The 24,837-nt window shown below is 32.9% G+C and overlaps 1 protein-coding gene across 1 annotated transcript in view; it reads left to right on the top strand.

Annotated features, from left to right (window-relative positions):
* Positions 1-24,837, top strand: part of Smp_125510 (putative cadherin) — a gene marked incomplete at its 3' end in the record, with an annotated part of 79,313 nt that overhangs the window by 52,519 nt on the left and 1,957 nt on the right. Inside the window, exons 7-12 of the mRNA XM_018796291.1 lie at positions 10,062-10,403; positions 12,314-12,452; positions 17,777-18,180; positions 19,663-20,146; positions 20,282-20,394; positions 21,190-21,886. Coding sequence (XP_018650518.1) covers positions 10,062-10,403; positions 12,314-12,452; positions 17,777-18,180; positions 19,663-20,146; positions 20,282-20,394; positions 21,190-21,886 — 2,179 coding nt within the window. The remainder of the gene's footprint in view (positions 1-10,061; positions 10,404-12,313; positions 12,453-17,776; positions 18,181-19,662; positions 20,147-20,281; positions 20,395-21,189; positions 21,887-24,837) is intronic.

Raw genomic sequence — 24,837 nt, 5'->3', positions numbered from 1 at the left:
TGTTTTCGACATTACCTTAAGCTCCTAGAGAGTTTTTCAAGGAATTATCAAAGACTTTTAACGTTATAGAAACACAATATAAAACTTAAGTAGGGCTATAATCATTGAAATTAATCAAATTCGTTGACTTGTGACAAATATTCTGTAGTTGTGAGCTTACATATCACTTTGCTTCGGACCAAAAAGTATATCAACTCAAAAATAGCAATAAAATTATTACGTCCAAATGTAAATATAATACTATACAATTTAGAAGCTATAAACACAAATAAAAGTTAATGGACGTTACTTAAATCAGCTGGTCAGTGCATGTCTTGTTGCGTTTGGTACCAGAATCCACAATCATAGGTAATTAATAGTTTCAGTGAGACTGTTATGACTCCAGTAATATAGCCTAACGTAGAATATAATGGAAATGTTACCACAGTCTATTAAATATGGATAAAAGTTATTTTATAGTCCAATTATCATAATCACATGCAATGGAGAGGCATGTGTATAACGGTGTATTTATGAGCGGTCAACAGTATCATGTTATGTGGGATTCAAAAACGGAAGAAAAAGTGTTCAAGGCCATACACTTAAACAACATGTACAATCATTTTGTGATAAATGCACAAAATAAATGCAAATAATATCAAAAACTATTTACAAAATAGGTTCGCTGTGCTTATCTCCACAACTTCAAACTAGAACCCACCGAGAAAATGGTTACACAGCTGTTTAGTATGTTCGACCTTCTATAAATAGTTTAAAATTAAAGGAATTTCGTTTTCTCTGAATAAATAAATTGACCATCATTATTTCTTGGACATTTGTTGAAAGATTTCAATTTTCTTCTTTTCTAAATAAAATTAATCTAATGAATCATTGGGAAAAAAGAAAACATAGTAATCAATTAATGCCAATAATCGGCAATCTTTATTTTAAAAAAAAAGCAAACGACTATTCACTGTTTACCTTAAATCTTATTGTCATTATGAATCTACATACAAAAACAATCATTTACCTACATTCAACAATTGATCAGATATGTAGTAGTTTACTAACGAATAAAACAACTGTCATTCATACATCACTATTACCGATAGTAGAAGATAATTCTTTGTAAAAAGGAACAATAATAATAATAATGTAAAGTTATTATAAATGAATAAACAATACTGTGGGAAACAAAACAATGAAACAGTGAGAGAAAATAAGAGGAAAACTAATTAAATAAATAAATAAGTAAATATTGTAATCAAAATGGGAAACAAACAAACAAACAAAAACGACAACAATAATGCAGTTCGAATAAACTTAGTATTGTTTGTTTGAATCTTCCTGTTGATGTTTAGGACTGCAATTGATAAGTCTCTTATTGGCATATGTGCATACTGTGCGTATTGCCTCGATATGGCGAAGATAGTGGATAGTAACGTTTGAAGAGAAAGGTACTGGGTTCGAGTCCCAGAGTGAAAATCATCTCTGAGATGCAGGCAAAACCAGTTGACGAGTCCCAAATAGGACGAAACGCGCGTCCTGGATTCCACTGCTAGCCACTATCCATCTTTACTTGTAATAATGCAGTTCATTTAAATAGTTTCTTTTCAATTGATCTTTAATAATCTATCGGAACTTTCGATAATTGATTAATTTTTGTACTCCATATGTTCTATTTCAGTGACTAACATACAGTGGATAGGACTGAAGGGTGATATTAGTTGACTGAATAATATAAGTATATAATATAAGTCATTGTGTCAATAGATATAAAATAGACAAATGAATCAAACTGATTTTCTACTTGGATTCATAATTAATTAAAATCCAATATTCTTCTGTTCCTGATCCCTAATAACGATGTTAATTAAATCTATCGAGTTTTTAATGTGACCTGTATGCTAAACCACTATAATTTGTCATTAAATAGTTCAAAGTGATCTACATGAATCAGTGGATTTATATATCGTACTGACAAATATTCATGAGGAAAAATTATTTTCAATCTTTAAGATATCTGTCTAATTCTCTTGGTGTTTCAAACCTCATATCGCTCAAAATCATAACGAAAGATTAGGTTATTAAGCAATTCGGACTGTGTATAACCTCCTCTATCAAAACAGACTACCTCAAATTCTCAAGTATGCTTTACTGGAATTTTTCAACTATTATGAAACCTGGGTATTAAGCTATAATCCACCTGTTATATCCCCTGGTGAATTATGAATGGTAACTCTAAGGACTATTTATCAACCAATGTATTATGCCTATTTCCTATTGTACAATTGTTACGTAACTGAACTATTCATATTCGTGTTTCTCTTATCATTAGCTTTATTTTAATCTTTGATTTATTATCATACGATTCGTGAGTTATAATCAGTTTATTGATTACTTTGGTTTGTATAAAAACTCAGTATGTTTGTAAATAATGATTCATATTGCCGAGGCTGTTATTTGTGTTCTGGACTTAACTGGCTGGGCTAGGCAGATACGAAGGACCGAACAGCACCCAAGACTGCTCGTACGATTTCAAGCATCATTCGCGTCCGATCAATAAATTCACTACCTCTCCAATCGCACGTCCATATATATTACGAGATCATACGTTATAACACCGCCATATGCCACTAACCACTTCACAACATTTAATACATAACTAGACTGTTTTTTGTAATAATAAATTATTTTCAAACTGGTAGAATTCTGATCAGTTTTATATAGAACAATCAAATTCAGTGAAAAATAAGTTAACCTGGAGGAATATGTATATATATGTATGAATACATCTAATTATCATGTTAGTGTATAGTGGATGAAGTCATCAATGGTTTAAATTTAAAATACTATAGCGATGGAATCCTTTATTGTTTATTATTCTGATCATTTCATATGAATGCAAGCAAACTTCTAATATAGTCCATACTTTTAGTATGTAGCAGCAGCCTCTGCATCAATAGGGTACAACATATACAGAGGAAAAAGCAAGATTCTAAATTACAACACGGTGAACTCCAGGCCAATCACACTTGATGGCGAGACTCTGGAAAATGTGAAAAAAATTCACGTACCTGGGAAGCATCATTGATGAACAAGGAGGATCTCATGCAGAAGTAAAGGTGAGGATTGACAAAGCAAGGACAGGATTCCTACAATTGAATAGCATATGAAACTCAAAACAACTCTCAACTAAATTCAAAGTGAGAATCTTCAATACGAACATCAAGACAGTCAGTCCTACTGTACGGAGCTGAAACGTGGAGAACTACTACAACCATCGTCAAGAAGGTACAGGTATTTATAAACAGTTATCTACGCAAATACTCAACATTCACTGGCCGTATACTATCAGCAACAGCGTTTTATGGGAGAGCACAAATCAGCTTCCAGATGAAGAGGAATTTAGGAAAAGACGTTGGAAGTGGATTGAACATACATTGAGGAAATCACCAAACTGCATCACGAGGCAAGCCCTAACTTGGAATCCGGAAGGAAAGCCGAAAAATGGACGGGTAAAGAACACATTACTCCGGGAAATAGAGGTATATATGAAAAGGATGAATGTTAACTGGAAAGAATTGGAAAGGATTGCTTGGGACATGGTTGGAGAGAGAATACTGGCGTGCAGCCTATGCTCCTCCCCGAGGGGTAACAGGCCTAAGTAAGGAAGTAAGTTTTAGTACATGGAAACAAAATTTGATCTTGAAAGTAGAAAGTCGAATAAAGATCATCATAATATCAAAACTTTATACATTTCACAACAGTATAAAACACACACACACACTCTTATATTCTACTATTATTATTATTGTTATTAATATTCATTATTGAAATAGGTTATTTCATGTAATAGGATAATATCCTTTTTTAAACTTCATCTATATTCATAATGAATTGATTGACTTTAATGACCTACTTTATCAACATAGAAATTAGGATTTTAGTGTAGATTTTTTGGCAAATTACGAAAAAAACATTATGAGGATGAAGTGAATTCATTACATTTTTATTTTTATTTTTTTAATGATTCAATGAGATTACTTACTCTTTATCAATGTAGATATTCAGTTACTTTCGTCTCCTCATACCCTCTTCAGTCATTATTATTAGTAGTTAGTATTATCATTACCATCATGATTAATTAATTCTTCCTTCTTTCATAATTATTATCATTTCCATCATTTTGTCCGCCGTACTCACAATAGCTTGCATATATATTTCTTATATTCGATTACGTCGTATTCCCCCCCTTTGTTTTATTAGTTCATCTATAAATGGAACTTATATGAATACGGACATTATTAATAGATATTTTTCACTTGTGAACTAGATAGTTTTCTGCATGGTGAATGAAAAATTACATTTATCAAATATTTTATTGATTAATTGATATAAATCAATGTGTGTAAGTGAAGGATTTAGAAGTTACAAAATGAAATGAATTCACGTCATCTTTACAATCTTTGTCCTTCTGGTTTGATAAGAGTTTATCGAAAGCAATAATAATTGAATGAATTATTCTCCTTTTGTCATTTCTTCATATCTGTCTTCCTTCCTATACTATATCCTTATATGCAACCTTTCTTTTATATATTACCACCACTAAATTAACTACTTCTATGAATTCGGTGTTCATCTTGTTGTGCTAACGAGGTATGGCAACTTGGACCGATGCATTTATGTGCCTGGTCCTATGTTGTAGCTGACTGATCTTTTGTCATTTTTTTCATACTACGTATTTCGGTGAGACTAGTTATATCGATTGTGTGAGTACCCTGTTAGTATATGACATGAAGATCCTCGCCAATGAGAGTGGAGTGAACTATCGATCGTATCAATGGTACACAAAAGCCGTATTGAGCAGTCTTGAGTACTTATCAGTCCTGCTTTCTGCCTATCCCAGTCAGTTAAGTCCTGAACACCAATAACAGTCTCTGCAATATGAATGATTATTCTCAAACATAATGGGTTTATATACCAAACAAACTGACCACATCGTACATAAAATGAAAAAATAACATTTGTACAAACTTTAGCCAAATGTGGCTGTGAATAGGGGGGACAGTAATTAATGGACTAGGGATAACTCAAGAATGGTAAATCGTATAGTAATAGTCTATAAGTCAAAATAAAGGTTATAATAAGAGGGACACGAATAATAATAGTTTAGTTACTTAACAATTATACAATAGGAAATAAAAATATCACATTTGTCCATAAGTAGTTCTCAAAGTTACCATTTATAAATCTCCACGGGATATAACAAGACTATAATCTATGGATGAACCAATTAGATATGGAGAAACAAGTTTTGGAGTTTCACGTGAAATTCATTCATCCATTTAGCTAAATAACGTTTTGGCATCTTAGCTGATGTCAGTTCGTGATGAAAACCCTAAATCTAATTCCTAACCATAACCATCAACTGTAGATCATAATCTTAATACCACACATTCCTTTATAACCCTAATTTAGCCCTAGTCAGTAGGTGAATATTTTCATAGTCACTTTGACGTTGCTCAAAGTTTGTTCATAAATTTTACTTTCACCAGTATTTCTATTTGAGTAATCAACAATATGGTATTATATTCATCAAAAAATCGAAGAATACTTAAACTAATATCAGTTTTAAAATTCCTGAAGTGTAAAACCATTATGTTTTTGACGTGAATCTGTTTTTAACAATATAACTCGACGTGGAATCGAACTCATGATACTTAGATATTTTAAGTTTGGATAGATTCTAGTGTAAGACTCATCATCAGTTCCATTTAGTTTATAATTTATATGCTTGTGTTATTTATCTTAGATAAATTTTAATTTACAAATGCATTCATTACTCATCTGTTATTTTAAAGGATCTAAGAGTTACCGTTTATCAATTTGATAATAATAATATGAATATCATCGTTATTGGTTATTCATAATTAAGATCATGAAAACAAGTTAATCCACGATATTGCGCCACCGTCCATCACTGGATGCCGGCTCAGTTGTCTAGAGGTTAGGCGTTCGTGTGCAAGGTCGAGGGTCCTTGTTTCAAGACCTGTGTGTGGGATCGTGGATCGTCACTGCTGAAGAGTCCCATGCCAGGACGAAACGGTCATCCATTGCTTCCAGGTTTTCCGTGGTAGTAATTGACTCATGATTGTCAATCAAATAAGCAGAAAATCGGAAACGAATATTGGTTGTATAAAGCCTTGTTTATTCATTCTATAACTTACCAACTCTCAAAGATATCATTACTAATATTTCCAATGAATTGAAGTTTGAGGAATATGGTGTGTTTTTTGTCCATGAAAATGACTTTCTCATCTTCTGTGATTCTGAAAAAAATCTTCAAGTAAATAAATTCGAATCAAAGTACTATCCAGCACCTTTAACGTATGGTATGCTATCATCAGAACAGATCAGAATGTATAAAAATAGTTATAAAACTAAGGTAGTTTACTTCATGATACATGGATAATTTTCTCTTACACTCATTTCTGTTGGCTCATTCATTTTATAATCGATTTAATAGAATTGTCATTGTAAAAAAGGCAATTTATTGTTGTTATATTGGGGATAAAAGAAAAAACAAACTCAGGAGAACTTAATCTTATCCGACATTACATAGTAACAATTTTTAATGAATGGAAAGTAGAACACACATGAGTGTAACATTTGAGATGGTGGAGAAGATTTGTAGCTCAGGTGGGTGATTTTAATGGAGACTTGTTCTCTAAGCTGGATGGAGTAGCATTTAAACGAGTCTTTTCTACATAGATTCAACTGTATCTTAGATAAATATCAATGATAATGTTAATTAAGAGAGGAAACATGATTTGTTTTGATATTTATCAATAATTTAATTAATTAATTTATCCTTCGATTGCATGACAAATCTGATGCATATGATGAGAATGTTTATTAACTAACATTAATGAACAGTAGAAAAGAAAATAAACATGGAGTAAAGAATAAAGTCGACACATTGATTTCATAGGATATCCAAAGAAAAGATGGAGATATATATTCAAAAGTTAAAATAGTAGCTTACTATTACTTCATTATTATTAATACTCACATAAAGTTCTAGACTAACAACTATCGTGTAATATTCATAGTAGAGTTTATAAGTCGATTGAAACTAGACTACCATGGACTAATCTGGAAGCACTGGATGGCCTTTTCGCCCTATTGTGGGAATCTTCGGCAGTTCGGATCCACGATTCCACCTCACGGGATTCGAACTCAGGACCTATCGGTCTCGCATGCGAGCGCTTAACCTCTAGACCACTGAACCAACCGGTATCCAGCGGTGTTATTAACTAACTTTAACCGATCCACGAAATCGAGCGACACATTCACAATTGTATTCAGCAAGTTAATATCTGACAACGGACCCGGTTGAACTCCAATGGTCACTCTTTCTCACTAGGACTCCATGAATTACCTCTTGAAGCCAGTCACTAGTGAGTATGCGATGACTATTATCAGAAGGGGTTTTTGTGGGCATTATAGTAATTTTAATAGTTGAGATCAAGAGTCAGTTAATAAGTTTGTTTTTTCTTCTAAAATTAAAATGTAACTAATTTAGGCAATAAATATGATATCAAGGTGTCGGTAGATTGTAGCTTTTATTTTCTAAACATGCCGTGTTTTTTTTTCTGAGGACGGTGAATGAAACACTTCAAGAAATAATATGACTATGTTTTAGCTATTGAAGAAACCGATGGTTGATTGACTTCAATCTTCGTCATTTAGAAATTAGATGACTTGTGTTGAAAGGCTTATATATTTCAAAATCTTCTTCGGTTCTTGAATAAAATCTAATTCCTTAAATGTTTAAAAGAAAGAAATGAAAAATGTGATAATGATTAGTCCCACAAACTAACGTCAGATAGAAAAAGATCGATAATCAAAAGGCAATAACACAGATGTTTCCCTGTGATTTACAACTTCAAAACAATGTGTACCACACTGTTAACACAGGAGCTTGTCCATGGTTACAGGTTTCACCTCAAGCTAAATAATTTTAGACCGCTTAAATGAAACACAATATTTCGCGTTTTCAAATACGATCAAATTTAGATATCGCAAATTATCAAATTAGTGGCGTAAAAATATTATGCTTATGCTGGGCCTAAATATCTTGAATTTGATCTCGTATTATGAAGTGAGCTCGCACTTCTGAGAAGCTCCAAGCTGTTGCTTTCTTTCTCGTGATCTTCAACAGCACACTCATTGATGTCATTCAATGTAAACTGTCATATATTCATTTTAGTACGAATAGAACCTCAAACACATGAATTGAGAGTATCAATGTAGTTTCAAATGTATTAGGAAGAACAAATCTGAATTTATTTAATATTGAATTTGTTTTTCATGACTACTCCGGTAGTATTACTAAATAAAGATGAACTGAGATAACTAAACAAATTTGTTTTTGTAAAACCTCTCTAACAGTTTTGTGATCGATTCGCAGGAAATTAACATTCTTCTAGTAACGTACTTGTAAACCTGACAGATATGAGGGTATATGTTATTGATCAGTTAGTATTTCGTTTAAATATCTCTGCCAAGCAGAAGGTTGCTTTTAGACAAAATAAAATAATAGTAATTTATCTAACTGTTATACCTAGTGATGACAGGTCTAACTTTCTTAGGGACTACAAGATCCCTCAATATTTCATATGCGCTTAGATAATGATTAGGAATCATCCCAAAATACAGGTCCAAAGAGTTTTGTCGGTTGTTATCAATTACCGATTAGTTGTCTGAAATATGTATGATTTGCAAAACCAGACTAAAAACTGGAAAATCTGATGAATCCCTCAGTCTTATATTAGAGACCTTCAAAAGAATGGAATGTTTTAAAATGTGAATACAATTATGTAACTATTTCAATAATTTTCTAATTTTTTTAATGGTGTATTATAAGCCTTTTTTCTGTCTACCCTTCGGAAAAGAGAAGCCAACCCCATATTTTAATACTGATTTACCTAGTTGGGAAATGTGAAATTTCGTAAAATTGAAATATAACCAACATTAAGATAATCATCTTTACTGGTAATGATTGATGGTCACCCTATTTTATGAATCGACTTAATTTAGAAATAGAAACTCATACTGTGGTCCAATGTTAAAACACCATAAGAAACTATCGTCTTAAATGCTATTGCTGATTAGATCATGGACACACATTGGATAATGAGTCCTAATCTTGAAAGAACGAGCTGTTCAATGTTGTCTATTTAAACAATTTTACTGACAAATTAAGAAACCTATCAATTTAATTTGTTACACAATCAGTTACTATATTCTTATAAGAACAATTTTAAAATTCCCATCACTTACCATTAGTCGACTTTATTATTCTGTAAGTTTTTAAAAAAAATTGGCGAAAAATTTTTTTTTCCTATTTATCGGATGTACGCCATTTTGCAATTGACCACCACCTCCCCATGAATTTCAAAAAAATACTGAAACCAATCATTATTTTACTTTACTTTTTACTTACTTACGCCTGTTACCCCTCGTGGAGGAGCATAGGCTACTCACCAGCATTTTCCATCCAACTCTATCCTGAGCAATCCTTTCCAGTTCGTTCCAGTTGTTATTCATCCTTTTCATATCTGCTTCTATTTCCCGTCGTTGTGTGTTCTTTGGCCCTCCTCTTTTCCGATTCCCTTCCGGATTCCAAGTTATGGATTGCCTTATAATACACATTGATGATTTCCTTAATGTATGTTCTATCCACTTCCAACGTCTTTTCCTAATTTTCCCTACAGCTGGAAGCTGGTTTGTCCTCTCCCATAAAACGCTGTTGCTGATGAAACCAATCATGAACACACATTATTAGCGCATGGAATTTTACATTTTAAAATAAAAAAAATTACAAGGGAATAAAATAACATTATACTTATCTATACCAAAATGAATGCTTTTTCTAATCTCATCATACCATGTCATTTTATGACATGGTATATATATTTATATATATATAGTTTTCGGCCATAAAGATTATGTAATTTCATTTTATATTCATTAAATTAATTTCCCCAATCCGGTTTTCACATCTTTCATCTTAGCTTACTGTCCTAGCAATTGATGGAGGATATGATGCATTAGATACTAGTAGATCGCAGAGATCCCTTAATCACATTAAAAATTATCATACAGCTACAACACAAGTACTCATAAATATATTAGATGAAAATGATAATCCACCGGAATTTCGTGGTCCAAGACAATTTGCTGTCGAAGAAAACCAAGCACCAAATACATGGCTTGGTGATCTACAAGTAATAGATAGAGATGAAGGAAATAATAGTGAAGTTATATTTAAATTATTGAATGGTAGAATGAAAAACAATAATAGTATTGAACAAACTACAAAAAGAAATAACGAAAACATTATACATCGCAATAGTGTACCAATTCATTTACTTGAAAACGGAAGTTTATTTACTACAAAATCATTGGATAGAGAAAAACAGGTAAGTACTTAGATTCACTTGATATTGTTTGTTTGAATCTTCTCAATGATGTTTAGGACTGCAATTGATCAATCTCTTATTGGCTTATGTACGTATTGCTCCTATATAGCTCTAATCCAGAAGCAATATAAGCAAAGATGGATCGTGGCTGGCAGTGGAATCCAGGACGCGCGTTTCATCCTATCTGGAACTCGTCAGTTGGGTGTACCTGCATCTCGGAGTTGATGTTCACTCTGGGACTCGAACCCAGTACCTTTCACTTTAAACCACTATCCATCCTTGCTTACAATGGTTGTGAAATAAGGCTATATCGAGGCAATACGCACAGTATGCACATATGCCAATAAGATACTGACCAGTTGCAGTCCTAAACATCAATGAGAAGATTCAAACAAACAATACTAAGTGAATTTAAAGTTAATTATACTTTATATTAATTTTATAAATCATTCAATTTTGACAGTATGATCAAGGCTTCGGCTATCAATTTTTCTATGAAAAAAGAAACCCCTGTAGACTTTAACCATGGTGTAATCAATCATTCGAAATTTGAATGACAATCCTATTGACCCTAATAGGATAAGTAGATTAAAATTAAAACATAATTTGAAGAAAAACTCATTATTTATTATTTGTTTATTATTAATTTGATCACAAAGATAGTTTTTGGCTATATATATAATCACTAGGTTTTGATATAAATGATTTGTACATGTATATCCATCTTCCAATACATCAGTTTGAACATATTTCATATAATTTGCTACACATCTAAGCATAACTGAAAAAAAACTGTTATTTAAGATGAAGGTTTTTGTGGAGATTTTAGTAATTTAGTAGTTGAGATCATGAGTCAATTAAAACTAGACCATCATGGAAAACCTGGAAGCACTGGACGGCCGTTTCGTTCTAGTGTGAGACTCTTAAGCAGTGTTCATCCAGGATCACGCCTCGCGAGACATTAACAGCGTTGGATGACGGCCCGGTGGTCTAGAGATTAGGCGCTCGGGCGCCAGACTGATAGGTCCTAGGTTCAAAACTCGCGAGTCGGGATCGTGGATGCGCACTGGTAAGGAGTCCCACAATAGGATGAAACGGCCTTCCAGTGCTTCCAGGTCTTCCATGATGGTCTAGTTTCAATTGACTCATTATTCCAACTATTGGAAAATTTCTATATTCAAAATTTACTGATATATGATCAAACAGTCTTTTGGCAATAACTGAATAATATTTTCATAGTTGCAGTTAATTTGTCATTGATTTGTGACCAGCATTGTATCTGTCTAGTCCTTAAATGCCGATCAAATTTTATCGATCAAGTTGCAATGTACTTATTAGTCTGGGTAACTGGACACGGCGTGGATTATGTTGAGATTTAGGTGGCTACAGATTGTCAACAGAAAACTGGTATTATCATTACATATGTTAGCATTTCAGTCCTTTCATTTCCTATATGTTAAAGGTGAGAGAATAATGTTCAAATTTGTAAGTTTACCAGTTCATTACTTGTCAAAGCACACATAATATTACAGTCATAAACACACTTTTTCATATAAGATATATTTCTGGCAATTTTTTGAAGTTAAAAAAAACATTACAGTTCTGTAAATTCAAACGGGTGAATACCTTGAAAGGTCAAGCATACAAATTACATCATTTCATATCATTTACAAGGAGAAAGAAATTATCATGTTCTTGCATTTAAGGTGAATCAGAGGGAAGGAAGGGGGGTCTATTAAGTTTTTTCTTGTTTCATATCATTTGACTATGATTCAATGGATGTTTTTTTAAGTTGATTTTTCTGTTTTGTTTTTTTACTTTTTTCACACAATTTCCATATTTAGTCTTTATATTGTTTTGAAGTTGTCGTATCAGATAAAGGTGTAGAAAGATCACATTCTACAGCTGACACAATTTGTGTACGTGTATTGGATTTGAATGATAATAGACCATATTTTATTGAAATTAAAGGTGCTGAACAAAGTAAGATAAATTGTTTCTGAAGCATAATTATTTGTTTATTATTATATTCAACAGTTAATCTGTATTCAAAGCATCCACGAATAATACAACCCAGTTTTATAAACTGATGTAAACTACAAGGAATTGGATCCATACGATTGATTTCAATGTAATGGTGTTACATTTTTAAGAAATTGTTCGTGAGACTATAATTTATGGACAACAATAGAGCGATACCAAAGTGACTTTGAGAGTGTCAACCTACTTACTAGGGCTCAATGAGGATTCTAAAGAAATTTAAAGATTAAGGATTATAATTCACCGTTGATGGTTAAGGTTAGAGATTAGATTCACGGTTTGTCATCATGAACTGACATAAGCTGAAATGGTAAGACGCTATTTGGTCAAATAGGTGAGTGAATTATGCGCCAAAATCCGAGACCCTTTATCCTATTCGTCCATAAATTATAGTCTCGCCAAATTGTTTTTTATAAAAATGTATTTCTGAATGATTTTTGGTGAGAAACTAAATTTGGAAATAATTATCGTAATGAACGGAAATTAATAGAACAAGTTCAAACTAGACCACACTCTGGATCACTTTTGTACCGATTTAAGACACATCAGTGACCAAACATGGAACTCACAAGAATAAACATGTGATTATTGTTTGGTTGAGTAAATTATAAAGATTAGTTTTATATAAAAAATTTATTCTTCTAGGTTGGTTATTGTGTAGATTTGTGGGTAGGCACCGTCAAGGTATCTCAAACGATAATTACATAACTACCATATGACCACTGGCTTTCAACACTTTTCTAATTGATGCTGAATAAGGTTTTATAGCAAAAATCATTTTCCTCAAATTCTGAACAAAATAGCATTCAATGATGATTTAAGTATGATTAAGATAAAAATATTAACCAACACCAAGATCAGAATTTTCAATACAAATCTCAAGACAGTTCTACTGTATGGGGCGGAAACGTGGAGAACTATGAAAGTCATCATCCAGAAGATACAAGTGTTTATTAACAGTTGTCTATACAAAATACTTCGGATCCGTTGGTCGGACACTATCAGCAACAAGCTACCGTGGGAGAGAACAAACTGGACTCCATCCAACGGAAGAAGAAATCAGGAAGAAGCGTTGAAAGTGGATAGGACACACATTGAGGATATCACCCAACTGCGTCACAAGACAAGTCCTCACATGGAATCCTGAGGGTCAAAGGAGGAGAGGAAGACCAAAGAATACATTTCGCCGAGAAATAGAGACAGATATGAGAAGAATGAATAACAATTGGATAGAACTAGAAAGGAAGGCCCTGGAGAAAGAGTGGGTTGGAGAATGCCGGTCGTCGGCCTATACTTCACTGCGGCGGGTAGCATACGTAAGTAAGATCGAAATAAGAAATAAATTTTCCAAGTTCAATCAGTGCAACTCTAAACCAATGAATAAGGATAGTCAATTTCAACAGAATTTCATCAGAAAAATCCAAATTTCTTTGATTATCAATAGTTATTCGTTTTCATGATGTACCAAGTAATTAGAAATCGGTAAAATGTTATACTCAATATATTACCTCATACCAATTGATTCCCTAGTTATAATATTCTCCGCCTGTAGCTCCTCTGGGGGTTGCTGCCGGTCCCAAGCCCGGGTAAAGGAGGAGGGTTGGGCATGGGGTTAGCGATCCCATCCCGTAGAAAATCAACTCGCTAAAAAAACGCTAACCAGAAAAAATCATTCAAACCATTCAAACTCTGCCCTGGGAGTAGAAGGAATAATTATGACGTCTCATGATGAAAGCCGAGTTCATTCGGAAGTCATGAGGCCGATGCACCTTCTTACAACCAGAGCAACAATTCTTATAGGTACATGGAATGTCCGGACAATGTGGGAGACCGGAAGAGTCTTCCAAATTGCTGCAGAAATGAGAAAATACAACCTGGAGGTGCTTGGAATCAGTGAAACGCATTGGACGCAGGTTGGACAACAACGACTGTCTTCAGGCAGGATGCAACTTGACGATCTAGACTTCGCGGATGATCTAGCTCTTCTATCACAAACGCAACAACAAATGCAGGAGAAAACGACCAGTGTAGCAGCAGCCTCAGCAACAGTAGGTCTCAATATAAACAAAGGGAAAAGCAAGACTCTCCGATGCAACACAATATGCACCAATCAAATTACACTTGACGGAGAAGCTTTGGAAGATGTGGAAACCTTTACATATCTGGGCAGCATCATTGATGAACACGGTGGATCAGATGCAGATGTGAGAGCGAGGATCGGCAAAGCAAGAGCAGCATACTTACAACTGAAAAACATCTGGAGCTCAAAACAATTGTCAACCAACACCAAGGTTAGAATTTTCAATACAAATGTCAAGACAGTTCTATTGTATGGGGCGGAGACGTGGAGAACTACGAAAGCCATTATCCAGAAGATACAAGTGTTTATTAACAGCTGTCTACGCAAGATACTTCGGATCCGATGGCCAGACACTATCAGCAACAAGTTACTGTGGGAGACAACAAACCAGATTCCAGCGGAGGAAGAAATCAGGAAGAAGCGCTGGAAGTGGATAGGGCACACTTTGAGGAAATCACCCGATTGCGTCACAAGACAAGCCCTCACATGGAATCCTGAAGGTCAAAGGAGAAGAGGAAGACCAAAGAACACATTACGCCGAGAAATAGAGACAGACATGAGAAGAATGAACAAGAACTGGAAAGAACTAGAAAAGAAGGCCCAGGACAGAGTGGGTTGGATAAAGCTGGTCGGCGGCCTATGCTCCATTGGGAGTAACAGGCGAAAGTAAGTAAGTAAGTAAGTAATATTCCCATCAGATAATTGTGATAAAATCAATTTATTGTTTTTTTAAAAAGTAATATTAATGATAGCATGTTTTACATAGCTTCCTATCAACATACTAACTATACTACTATTAACTACTCAATATAATGTTTACTATAAATTGTACGTACAATTTGATTTATTCAATTTACATTCAATTACAAAAACAAATGTACATAACTACTATTCTAATGTTGACAATTTTCTGATTACGCCAAATCTATCCAACAATAATGAGTTAATCACATAATAATAATAAAAAAAGCAACTAATGATGCCGAAAAATCATAAAAAAAATCAATAATAATAGTAATAGTAATAATAATAGTAATAATAATAATGATAGTAATGGTAATGGTAATAATAATTATTATAATAGTAATAATAGGAATGCTTTTAATATTCCCTATATTTATAATACCATATTGTCTATATATTGTGATAATGTTACAATAATGGATTTATTTGTTATTCATATCAAACTAATATATCTTTACCATTAATCATTTAGCACCATGATAATAATATTGCTCTATTTTCCCTAAATGTAATGTATAAATATAATTGCTGTTTAGAATAATATGAAGTAAATTTACATGATATGGTTGGTTTAAGGTAATTGAAATGATATAGTACAACAATGAGTACGTATATGTTCGTTTTTTTGGTGGGGGGAATTGATTGAAAAGATGAAATCAACAAGATGTATATGAAAAAATAAAGTGATTAGATCTGATATCATTTATTTTTGAAGATAGTAATGTTTAGTTAGTATTTAGAGGATAGATACTAAAGGACTTTTTGAATATGATTGAAGTAAATGTTTATTATTGGGTAAAATTTAGTTATTTGATTCGGATTATTAGTTAACTAGGTCTGTTGGGAGACATCAACTGACTGAAGACATTGGTGAATGGTTGCTCAATTTCGTGGATTGGTTGAAGTTAGACATTAACACCGTTGGATGCCAGTCGGCTCAGTGGTCTATCGGTTAAGTGCTCGCGCGCGAGACTGATAGATCCTCTGTTCGAATCTCGTGAGGCGGGATCGTGGATGCGCACTGCTGAGTAGTCCCACAGTAGGATGAAACGGCCGTACAGTGTTTCCAGGTTTTCCATGGTGGTCTAGTTTCAATTGATTCATGATTTTAACTATATAATATTAGTTAACAGTTAAAAGAAATCCAAATTTTAAGGTTTACAGAGATCAAGTGTAATATTTAGCGTTTGATCTAATCGGAAATATTTAGTGTTAATTAATGAAGTACCATTAATATAGGATAGATTGTTTTCATTAGTAATGAGTTGTGGTTCCTCAAGGTCAATATTCACGACCGTAGTGGATTAGTTTCTGTTGCTATATGTGCATCCTCAGTGGATTACCTCAATGTAACATTTGGTCGATAGTTATGATATAGTCGATATGAAGCTAGTAATAAAATCCAGAATAAGCATTTCTTCCTGTTTAAGATTTGTCATTAGGATGTACCTGTGTTCCAGAATCGATGTTCATTGGGAGAACATATATTAACATATACTAATAAGCTGTAATCCTGGACATGATGGACGAGAATTTACAAACATTTACTAATACGTTCATGATAATTGAATGGTTTAGTGGATATCTGAACTCTGTAGTTCACAGGATAACACAGTAGCGTTTGAACCGAATGGTACAGGATTAAATTCTCAGTGTGATTATCAACTCTAGAAAATAGGTATGCCCACTTGATTGATCCGAAATGGAGTAAAATGTGCATCTTGGTCTTCATTGCTAGCCACATATCAAATTTACTGCAGATTATTTGCATGTAATTTTACTGATAGTGACGATCTACGGATGAACTATATTTCTTGCACGCTATTGAAATATACTTACGTTATTCTACCTTAAGCGCAATAGAATCAAATTACTCACTAATAATTATTCATTGAACTCAAAAGTATTTTATTTATACATAATTATAGGATGATGTTTGTTGGTGAACTGAGTCATCATTGCCATCTTTTAATGAATAGTAGGCATGGAAGTTTAAAAACAATTCACTGTAGGGAATTTTATAAAACTGATTATATTGAAGATATTTTTTAAATGAAAAGTAACTGCATCTCAGAGTTGATGTTCACTCTGGGACTCGAACTCAGTACCGTTGGCTTCAAACTTCATGGCATTATCCACTCAGCTACTGAGTCCTGATAGTCACCTGCTTGTGCATTGGGTTGAGGTTCTAAATTCACTTGGTGTTGTTTACTTGACGGTCAGTGGGAAGATACAAGTAAACAACACTAAGTGAATTCAAAGCTAAACTTATTTATGGGAAAACGAAACAGTCTTAACTCAGTATACATCATATGATATTCCATTTTACCGATTAGATCGGTTAAGAATTATTGACGGACGACGGCTCTCAATATGATAAATGTAAAAATATACTTTTTCTAAAAATATCTCACCCTTGTTATTTTCTTCCTCTATATTTTAGTTGATGGTAATAAAACATTACTGAATGAATCATTATCCGAAACAACCTATTCCACAATATCACAAGTCAATCCAATTAAACATAATGAAATCAAAGTAAATTATTCACAATATCCTGTAGTACGTGTATCATACAATGAAGTACCAGGTTATTGTGCATTAGTTGCTAGAGCGATTGATGAAGATGAAGGTAGAAATGCTCAATTACGTTATGGTATAACACGTCAATATTCACATATTAATCAACAAGGATTAAAAAATGAAAATGTACTTGATGCATTTACAATGGATCAACCAAGTGGTCGTGTTATGTTAACAAGAAGTTTGAATTTAAATGAACTTGGTTCATATGAAATGGTAATAACTGTGGAAGATAATGGAGAGCCAGTTCAGAGAGCAGAAAAGGTAAATAATTAAAAGATTAACCTTTAGATATGTTAACATTCTTGATAAGAATGTCAGTAGACCACCTCGGTACATTTTGGGAAAAAATAGTATCTTCAAAGCTTTAGATAATTCTAAAGAGCAACTAGTCACTGAGACGATTTACCTACTTATCAAGAATAATCATATTCAGTATACCGTTTTGTTAAAATGTTAAAAATGCCCATTTAGTGTTTGCTATTTTGTAACTTAACTATATTTACGATTTACTAGACAACAATTAGATAATTTAATAGTTTACAGAACTGGTCATGCTTAGGTTATCATTGAAAACTTGGAATTCCTTAACAATGCGTACTGACAACTCCTTCAGGAATCAAGCCCAGGACCATCTGATTTTAATCCACGGCTAACTAATGTACGATACAATGGTTTACACATTTAACCTAAATACATTCGCGATAGCATGCAAACATCTCCCAGTGCTGTTGGTGTATTAAAACAAAATTAGATAACTTTTGAAATATCAAGATATCAGGAACAGGTAGCCCAGATATTCACGCAGACCGACATGTACGTGAACAATTACTTATACGACAATTCTAGTGGTGTTCACTTTCCCCTTGTTAATTTAAAAAGACTGTAATCGTTCAAACCTTCAACAATACAATTGATGCACGGTGTGGAAACCGATGTTTGTTTTGACTGAATAACACAGTGGCTAGAGCGTTGAAACTAAAGGTATTAGGTTCAAGATTGTGAGAACATCAGTACCGAGATGCATTTTACATCCAACTGATAAGTTTTGAATAGAACGAAACATGAGTGCTAAAATTCACTGTTCACCACAATTCAGCTTTTATAATGACTCCTATGATAATTTATAATCAGACTTGCTTACTCACTTCCCTAAACGTCTCTTTTGGCTGAAACAAACAAAATATTCAGTGACGATCTTTTATGTATGATTGTGAGTTATCTGAGAATATACTTATTGAGACACAGTTAGATCTCAACTGTTTACATAAATTAGAATTATTTTGACCTTCAGATTATGTAGAAACAGTTCTAAATATAAAGTATGGTCAAGGTTTATCTTTATTTAAAACCAGCTCATATATGTAAGCAAAGATGAATAGTGGCTAGTAGTGGAATCCAGGACGCGCGTTTCGTCCTATTTAGGACTCGTCAACTGGATGTACCTGCATCTCAGATTTGATTTATACTCTGGGACTCGAACCCAGTACCTTTCGCTCCAAACGCCATCACGTTATCCACTCAGCTACTGAGTTATGATAGCCACTTGCTTGCGCAATGGGTTGAAGTTTAAATTCATTTAGTATTGTTTGTTTGAATCTTTCCTATATGTCCAACTCCATTTATTAAATAAGCTTTCTTTTATATATATACAACTTGTTACATAACGATTTGTAATTTTTTATATCATCATGTTTCTATCTTTCTTTTCCCTATCAATGCTTTATATATTTCTATTCAATCAAGACTATTCAATTAATTATTGAAGCAAGTTCCCCTCGTGGTAATTGGTTATTTCCTGAAATTGAACAAACTCGTGATTTCTCCATATTCAATTCTAAATATACAATTACTGAAGCTAATACAATTTTAATTGTCATTATTCTATCTGGAATATCAGCATTTTTAGCTGCTTTATTAATTAGTGCTATTTTATGTATGATTAAACCATGTAAGAAGTCGAGAAATCCAAACCAATTGAATAAGAATGTATCAAAAACAATGAATACCCATAATATGATTGTTGATATTGGTATGAATAAAGAATTTAATCCAATCATATGTGATTATGATGGTACTGATTTCAACTTATACAATCATCATCATCAACCTGGTAATTATACATCTGTAGGAACGATTGATAATTTCTATGGTCCATTATATCCATCAATTGGTCAACATTATCATGAAGGATTACCAATGACTAATAGTGATAAATTAACAGTATCTAGTATGGAAAATTGTTATATACCATCATATAATATGTTTAATATTAATAATCATATTGATAATAGTCAGATTAATAATGATAATAATGATAATGATAATCAAGTCAATTCATCAACTACAGTTTCAATTCAAACAGCATGTATAAACAATGTGAATGGTGTAGAACAAGATTTAGGCATAATACGAACAAATGGTAAAACATTATGTGCTCAAAAATCTTCATCCCCGGTAAATGTAATGCTAAGCACAGTGAGTTGATAGTGTTTTAGTATATTTTTCAGTGTTTATCTCTTTTTCTGTAGAGATAATTATTATCATAAAGGGTTTTGTGGATATTATAGAAATTTTGATAGTTAAGATCATGAATCAATTAAAGCTAGACCACCATGGAAAACCCGGAAGCACTGAACGGCCGTATGCTCACTAGTGACTGGCTTCAGGAGGTATTTCCTGGAGTTCTATTGGGAAGCAGTGACCAGTGGAGTTCAACCAGGTCTGTTGTTAGATAGTAACTCACTGAAAACAATGGTGGATGTATCTCTCGATTTCGTGGATTGGTTGAAGTCAGACATTAACACCGTCGAATTCCAGCTCAGTAGTCAAGAGGTTAAGCGTTCGCGTGCGAGACAGATAGGTCCTGGTTTCCAATCTCGTGAGAGGGATCGTAGATGCGCAGTCCTGATGAGTCTCACAATTTGATGAAACAGCTGTCAAATTTTTCCAGGTTTTCCTTGGTGGTCTAGTTTCAATTGACTCATGATCTCAACTACTAAAATTTCATTTTATTTTATTGTTTAAGAATAAATTCAACTGGAAACAATCGATATTCGAATTATTCTATTCCTAATCAAGTATTTTGCATACTGATAGGATAGATTCATTACAATTGTGGTTACTTGATTTTACTCTGGTTATAATTTAAGCTAAATAGAAGGAAGTTAGGGAAAATATTACAAATGACATCATTTTGACACTTCATTTATTCATAAGAAGATTATAAAAAACAAAGTTTTAAAATTCATGTATATGTGTTTGATTTCATAGAGTCCGCAACCACAACTGAGTTATCTTCATTTGGAATATCCAAATATTGACTGTCATAAGACAGTATCGAATATATCATCATATAATATAACTTCAAGATGTTCAACATATTCACCACAACCCTTTAATTCTTACTGTCCAACATTTCAACCAACAACAATGCCAACTGCATCACATACTTTGGTGTCTTCAAATGATCCTAATCTTAGATCAGATTGTGTTGTTCTTCAATGCACAAAAACACCACCTCCTTCGGCGTATTATTATCAACAAAATAGAACTGATTCATTATCGTCAAATCCACTATATAACACATCAACGATATTTGATTTTGGTCCAGCTAGTTTAATGCGTCCAAGTTACACAAATCAAAATATTCCGGTTATTGGCGAATGTATTGTTAAAGATCCACGAATTCATAATTCAATCATTGGTGAAGAACAAAGATCAGATAGTGGTCGTGGTGCTAGTGATGAAGAGAATTCTAATCAAATTCAATTAGTGAACACACTGCCAACAACAACGTCATTATCATCTGGAAATGAAAAACAACTGGATGAAACAACATTAGATACCCCTGTAAATCAGTCAAAGAAAAGTCAAAATTTTCGATCAAGTACGCTAAAATATTCTATTGACAATTCAAGTCATATAACAACCGGTCTTGTATTTCCAAGTCTTCCAAGGATTAACACATGTAAGTGGACCCTATTTTTCCCGGAAAATATTACTCTTTTTGAGACATTATAAATTTTTAATATGGCGATAATATTTTCAAAAAAGAACTTCCGATAATTTTGTAAATTTGGTTTTTGCATTATGAATTACTTTACACAGAAAATTGAAATCATATGTGATGTATTGTTGTGTATTACAAATAATGTGACGCAGAACAATATCAATCAACTTGAGGTGGACTGATATCATGTTTTAAATTTATGAGATTTTCAATAGACTTTAGTTATCATAACATATCAATAGACTGTACTATGTATAAGAACTTTCGTCTAAATTAGAACGAATAGTTTCATAGTATTTGGGCGCCGAGTTGATGTAAGACATTAAATGGGAATAATATATGTGTAAAATCTCAGTGAATGAATTCGAAGGAAATTCAATGTTTCGCTTAACAATCTGGTCTAAGCCTTTTCAAAGAAATATATATTTCCAGGTGAAATGTTAGATTTACTTTAAATTCATTCGTTGAGATTTCACAAATATACTCTTCCTATTTAAAGACTACTACGTTTCTTATTTATTTTATTTTATTTACACACATAAATATTGGTACAAAGTGGCACAAGATATATATGCGCAACATAAATCTCATTTGATTTGTGTGAGGGCCGTGATACTGCTCGAGCGCCAAAACCAAACCAAGTGGTTTTATTAGGGGGACACACCCGGAGACTTTGACATAAAGGTCTGATCCACAAGGCAGTGGAGCATCGTAAAGGGATGCAGTCCCATGGTAACCAGTGACCAACAATTGATTCATACGTCATTTGTTCCTTCAGGATACTGGAGCCCATGTACACCATCGGTTTGCAATCAGGGTTTTCCAACTCCCCTTGGTGAACTTTCCATGTCCACCAACCCGGATAAAGCACCGGACATTCGCTTTTCATCCTCTCAATTTCGTAAACAACAGTAATACCACGAGAAGGCAGTGAGTAGAACTTCCCTGATAGAGTCTATATACGTGTGGTCATGTGAGAGCATTTCGAGAAGGACTCTCCACACTCCGGGCCGCATCAGGATATTTGGGGGCCTAAATCTTATATTTAATAATATTTGAGAATAGTAATAAATGAAGAATTGATTGATTGATTGATTTTATTATGCGGATTTGAAAAGGTTTCTAAAATGATCACTAATTATATGTTTGTTGAATGAGATAGATAGAAACCTTGGATTTCCATTTCACGTTAGCTTACATACATTAGGAATATTTAGTAAACTTGAACAGATTTTATAAATCTAAACCACTATTTCCATTTATGTAAACTAAGAGCCATGTGACATTTCGAGAGGGATAGTGGATTCTCTCTACTCTCGGTCGTATCAGGGCATTTGGAGACATATTTTCTATCCTGATAATATATATTTTATCCTTTAAATATATAAATATGTCATTTTCCCTTAATACATTCAGTTATTCTATCTTTTATATCTCAGCATTTAGGGGCTTCATATTATCAACTGAACTGATAATAATTGATTATTATTTTGAACTTTTTTATTATCTCGATAGTAAAATCACAAGGAGAACAAAATATTCCCCCCCCGCATAGTAATAAGAAATAAATTACAATGAAATTAAATTATGTAACATATGTGTCCACATGTTTCATGTTTAAATTTTTGAAAAACAGGGAAAAAATTAAAAAAAAATTTTTTTTGTTTTCTTTCATAATTTTATAATTTAGACAAAACATTAAATTAGAAAAAGAAAGTAGAAAAAAACATGTTTTTCTTACATTGTAATAATAAAATAATCAATTTTTGTTTTCTGTAAAAGAAGAGCCAGAATTTTTTACTTTTTTAATCATATGGTTAGAAAATAAGTAATATGGGTTGTTTTTTTGAAAAAAAAATATTATTTTGAGGGAAATATAAAAAAACCTTGTAAGATTAGTTACTGATCCATTAAGGCAAAGACTCATTTTTAATCGATTAATAAAAAAATTGTTGAGAATAAACTTTATATGTGATTGTAGATTAATCTTAAACACTATGGTTACAATTATTTTGCAACAAATGTAACATTCTAAATTCACTTAGTATTGTATGTTTGAATCTTCCCATTGATGTTTTTAGGACTGCAACTGGTCAGTCTCTTATTTGGCATATGTGCATACTGTACGTATTGCCTCTATATAGCCTAAATTCACAAGCATGGTAAGAGATGGATAGTGGCTAGTCCTATTTGGGACTCGTCAGCTGGATGTACCTGCATCTCAGAGTTGATGTTCATCCACAAATCATGTGTAAAGACGACTGTAAGGTTTGAGAAAATGATATTATCGACAAGAAAATTTTGTTCATCATTCAGAAATCTTCATTCTTTTTAATAGATCAATTGGTTTCTTTCATTGAGTTCACCTAATTCTATTGACATTTATTTTCTATTTCTTCTTTTTCAAGACTAATAACAAACTTAAATATTATTTATGATTGTATAATAACAAGAAAAATTAAACTATCATTATTGTTTATATTTGTCATTAATATAACTTTAAATGAACAGAAAAGTAATTAATATCCTTTACAAAGTTACAAAAAACTAGCTTTTATGTTTACAGATACTTGGTAAATGACTTATTTTTGTAATTTTATTTTGAAAACTTGAATTTCCCTGTTTTCGCGCCAAAAGTGCTCCTTTCACCTTCGAGTCGTATTTCCCACTTGGAAATATTTTAAACGCTACTGGTCCGTTGTATCTTTTTAGTATGCTATTTTGTAATGCTTCCCATGGACAACTTTATACTATATATATACGTTTGATTTCTTCCAATTGCGATCGCTTGTACTTCGGCTGCTTAGGGAATATATTTTCCCCTACTTCGTCTTGGACTTCTCACTCTAGTTAGCGGGGCCTGGGACAATGGATTAGAATAGCCTATCGTGTCACTGTGTCATTGACCT

The sequence above is a fragment of the Schistosoma mansoni genome, chromosome 2 (assembly GCF_000237925.1).
Source record: "Schistosoma mansoni strain Puerto Rico chromosome 2, complete genome".
NCBI classification, from domain to species: domain Eukaryota; kingdom Metazoa; phylum Platyhelminthes; class Trematoda; order Strigeidida; family Schistosomatidae; genus Schistosoma; species Schistosoma mansoni.
The sequence above is the reverse complement of the archived record's forward strand: the minus strand, read 5'-3'. Positions and strand labels throughout refer to the sequence as shown.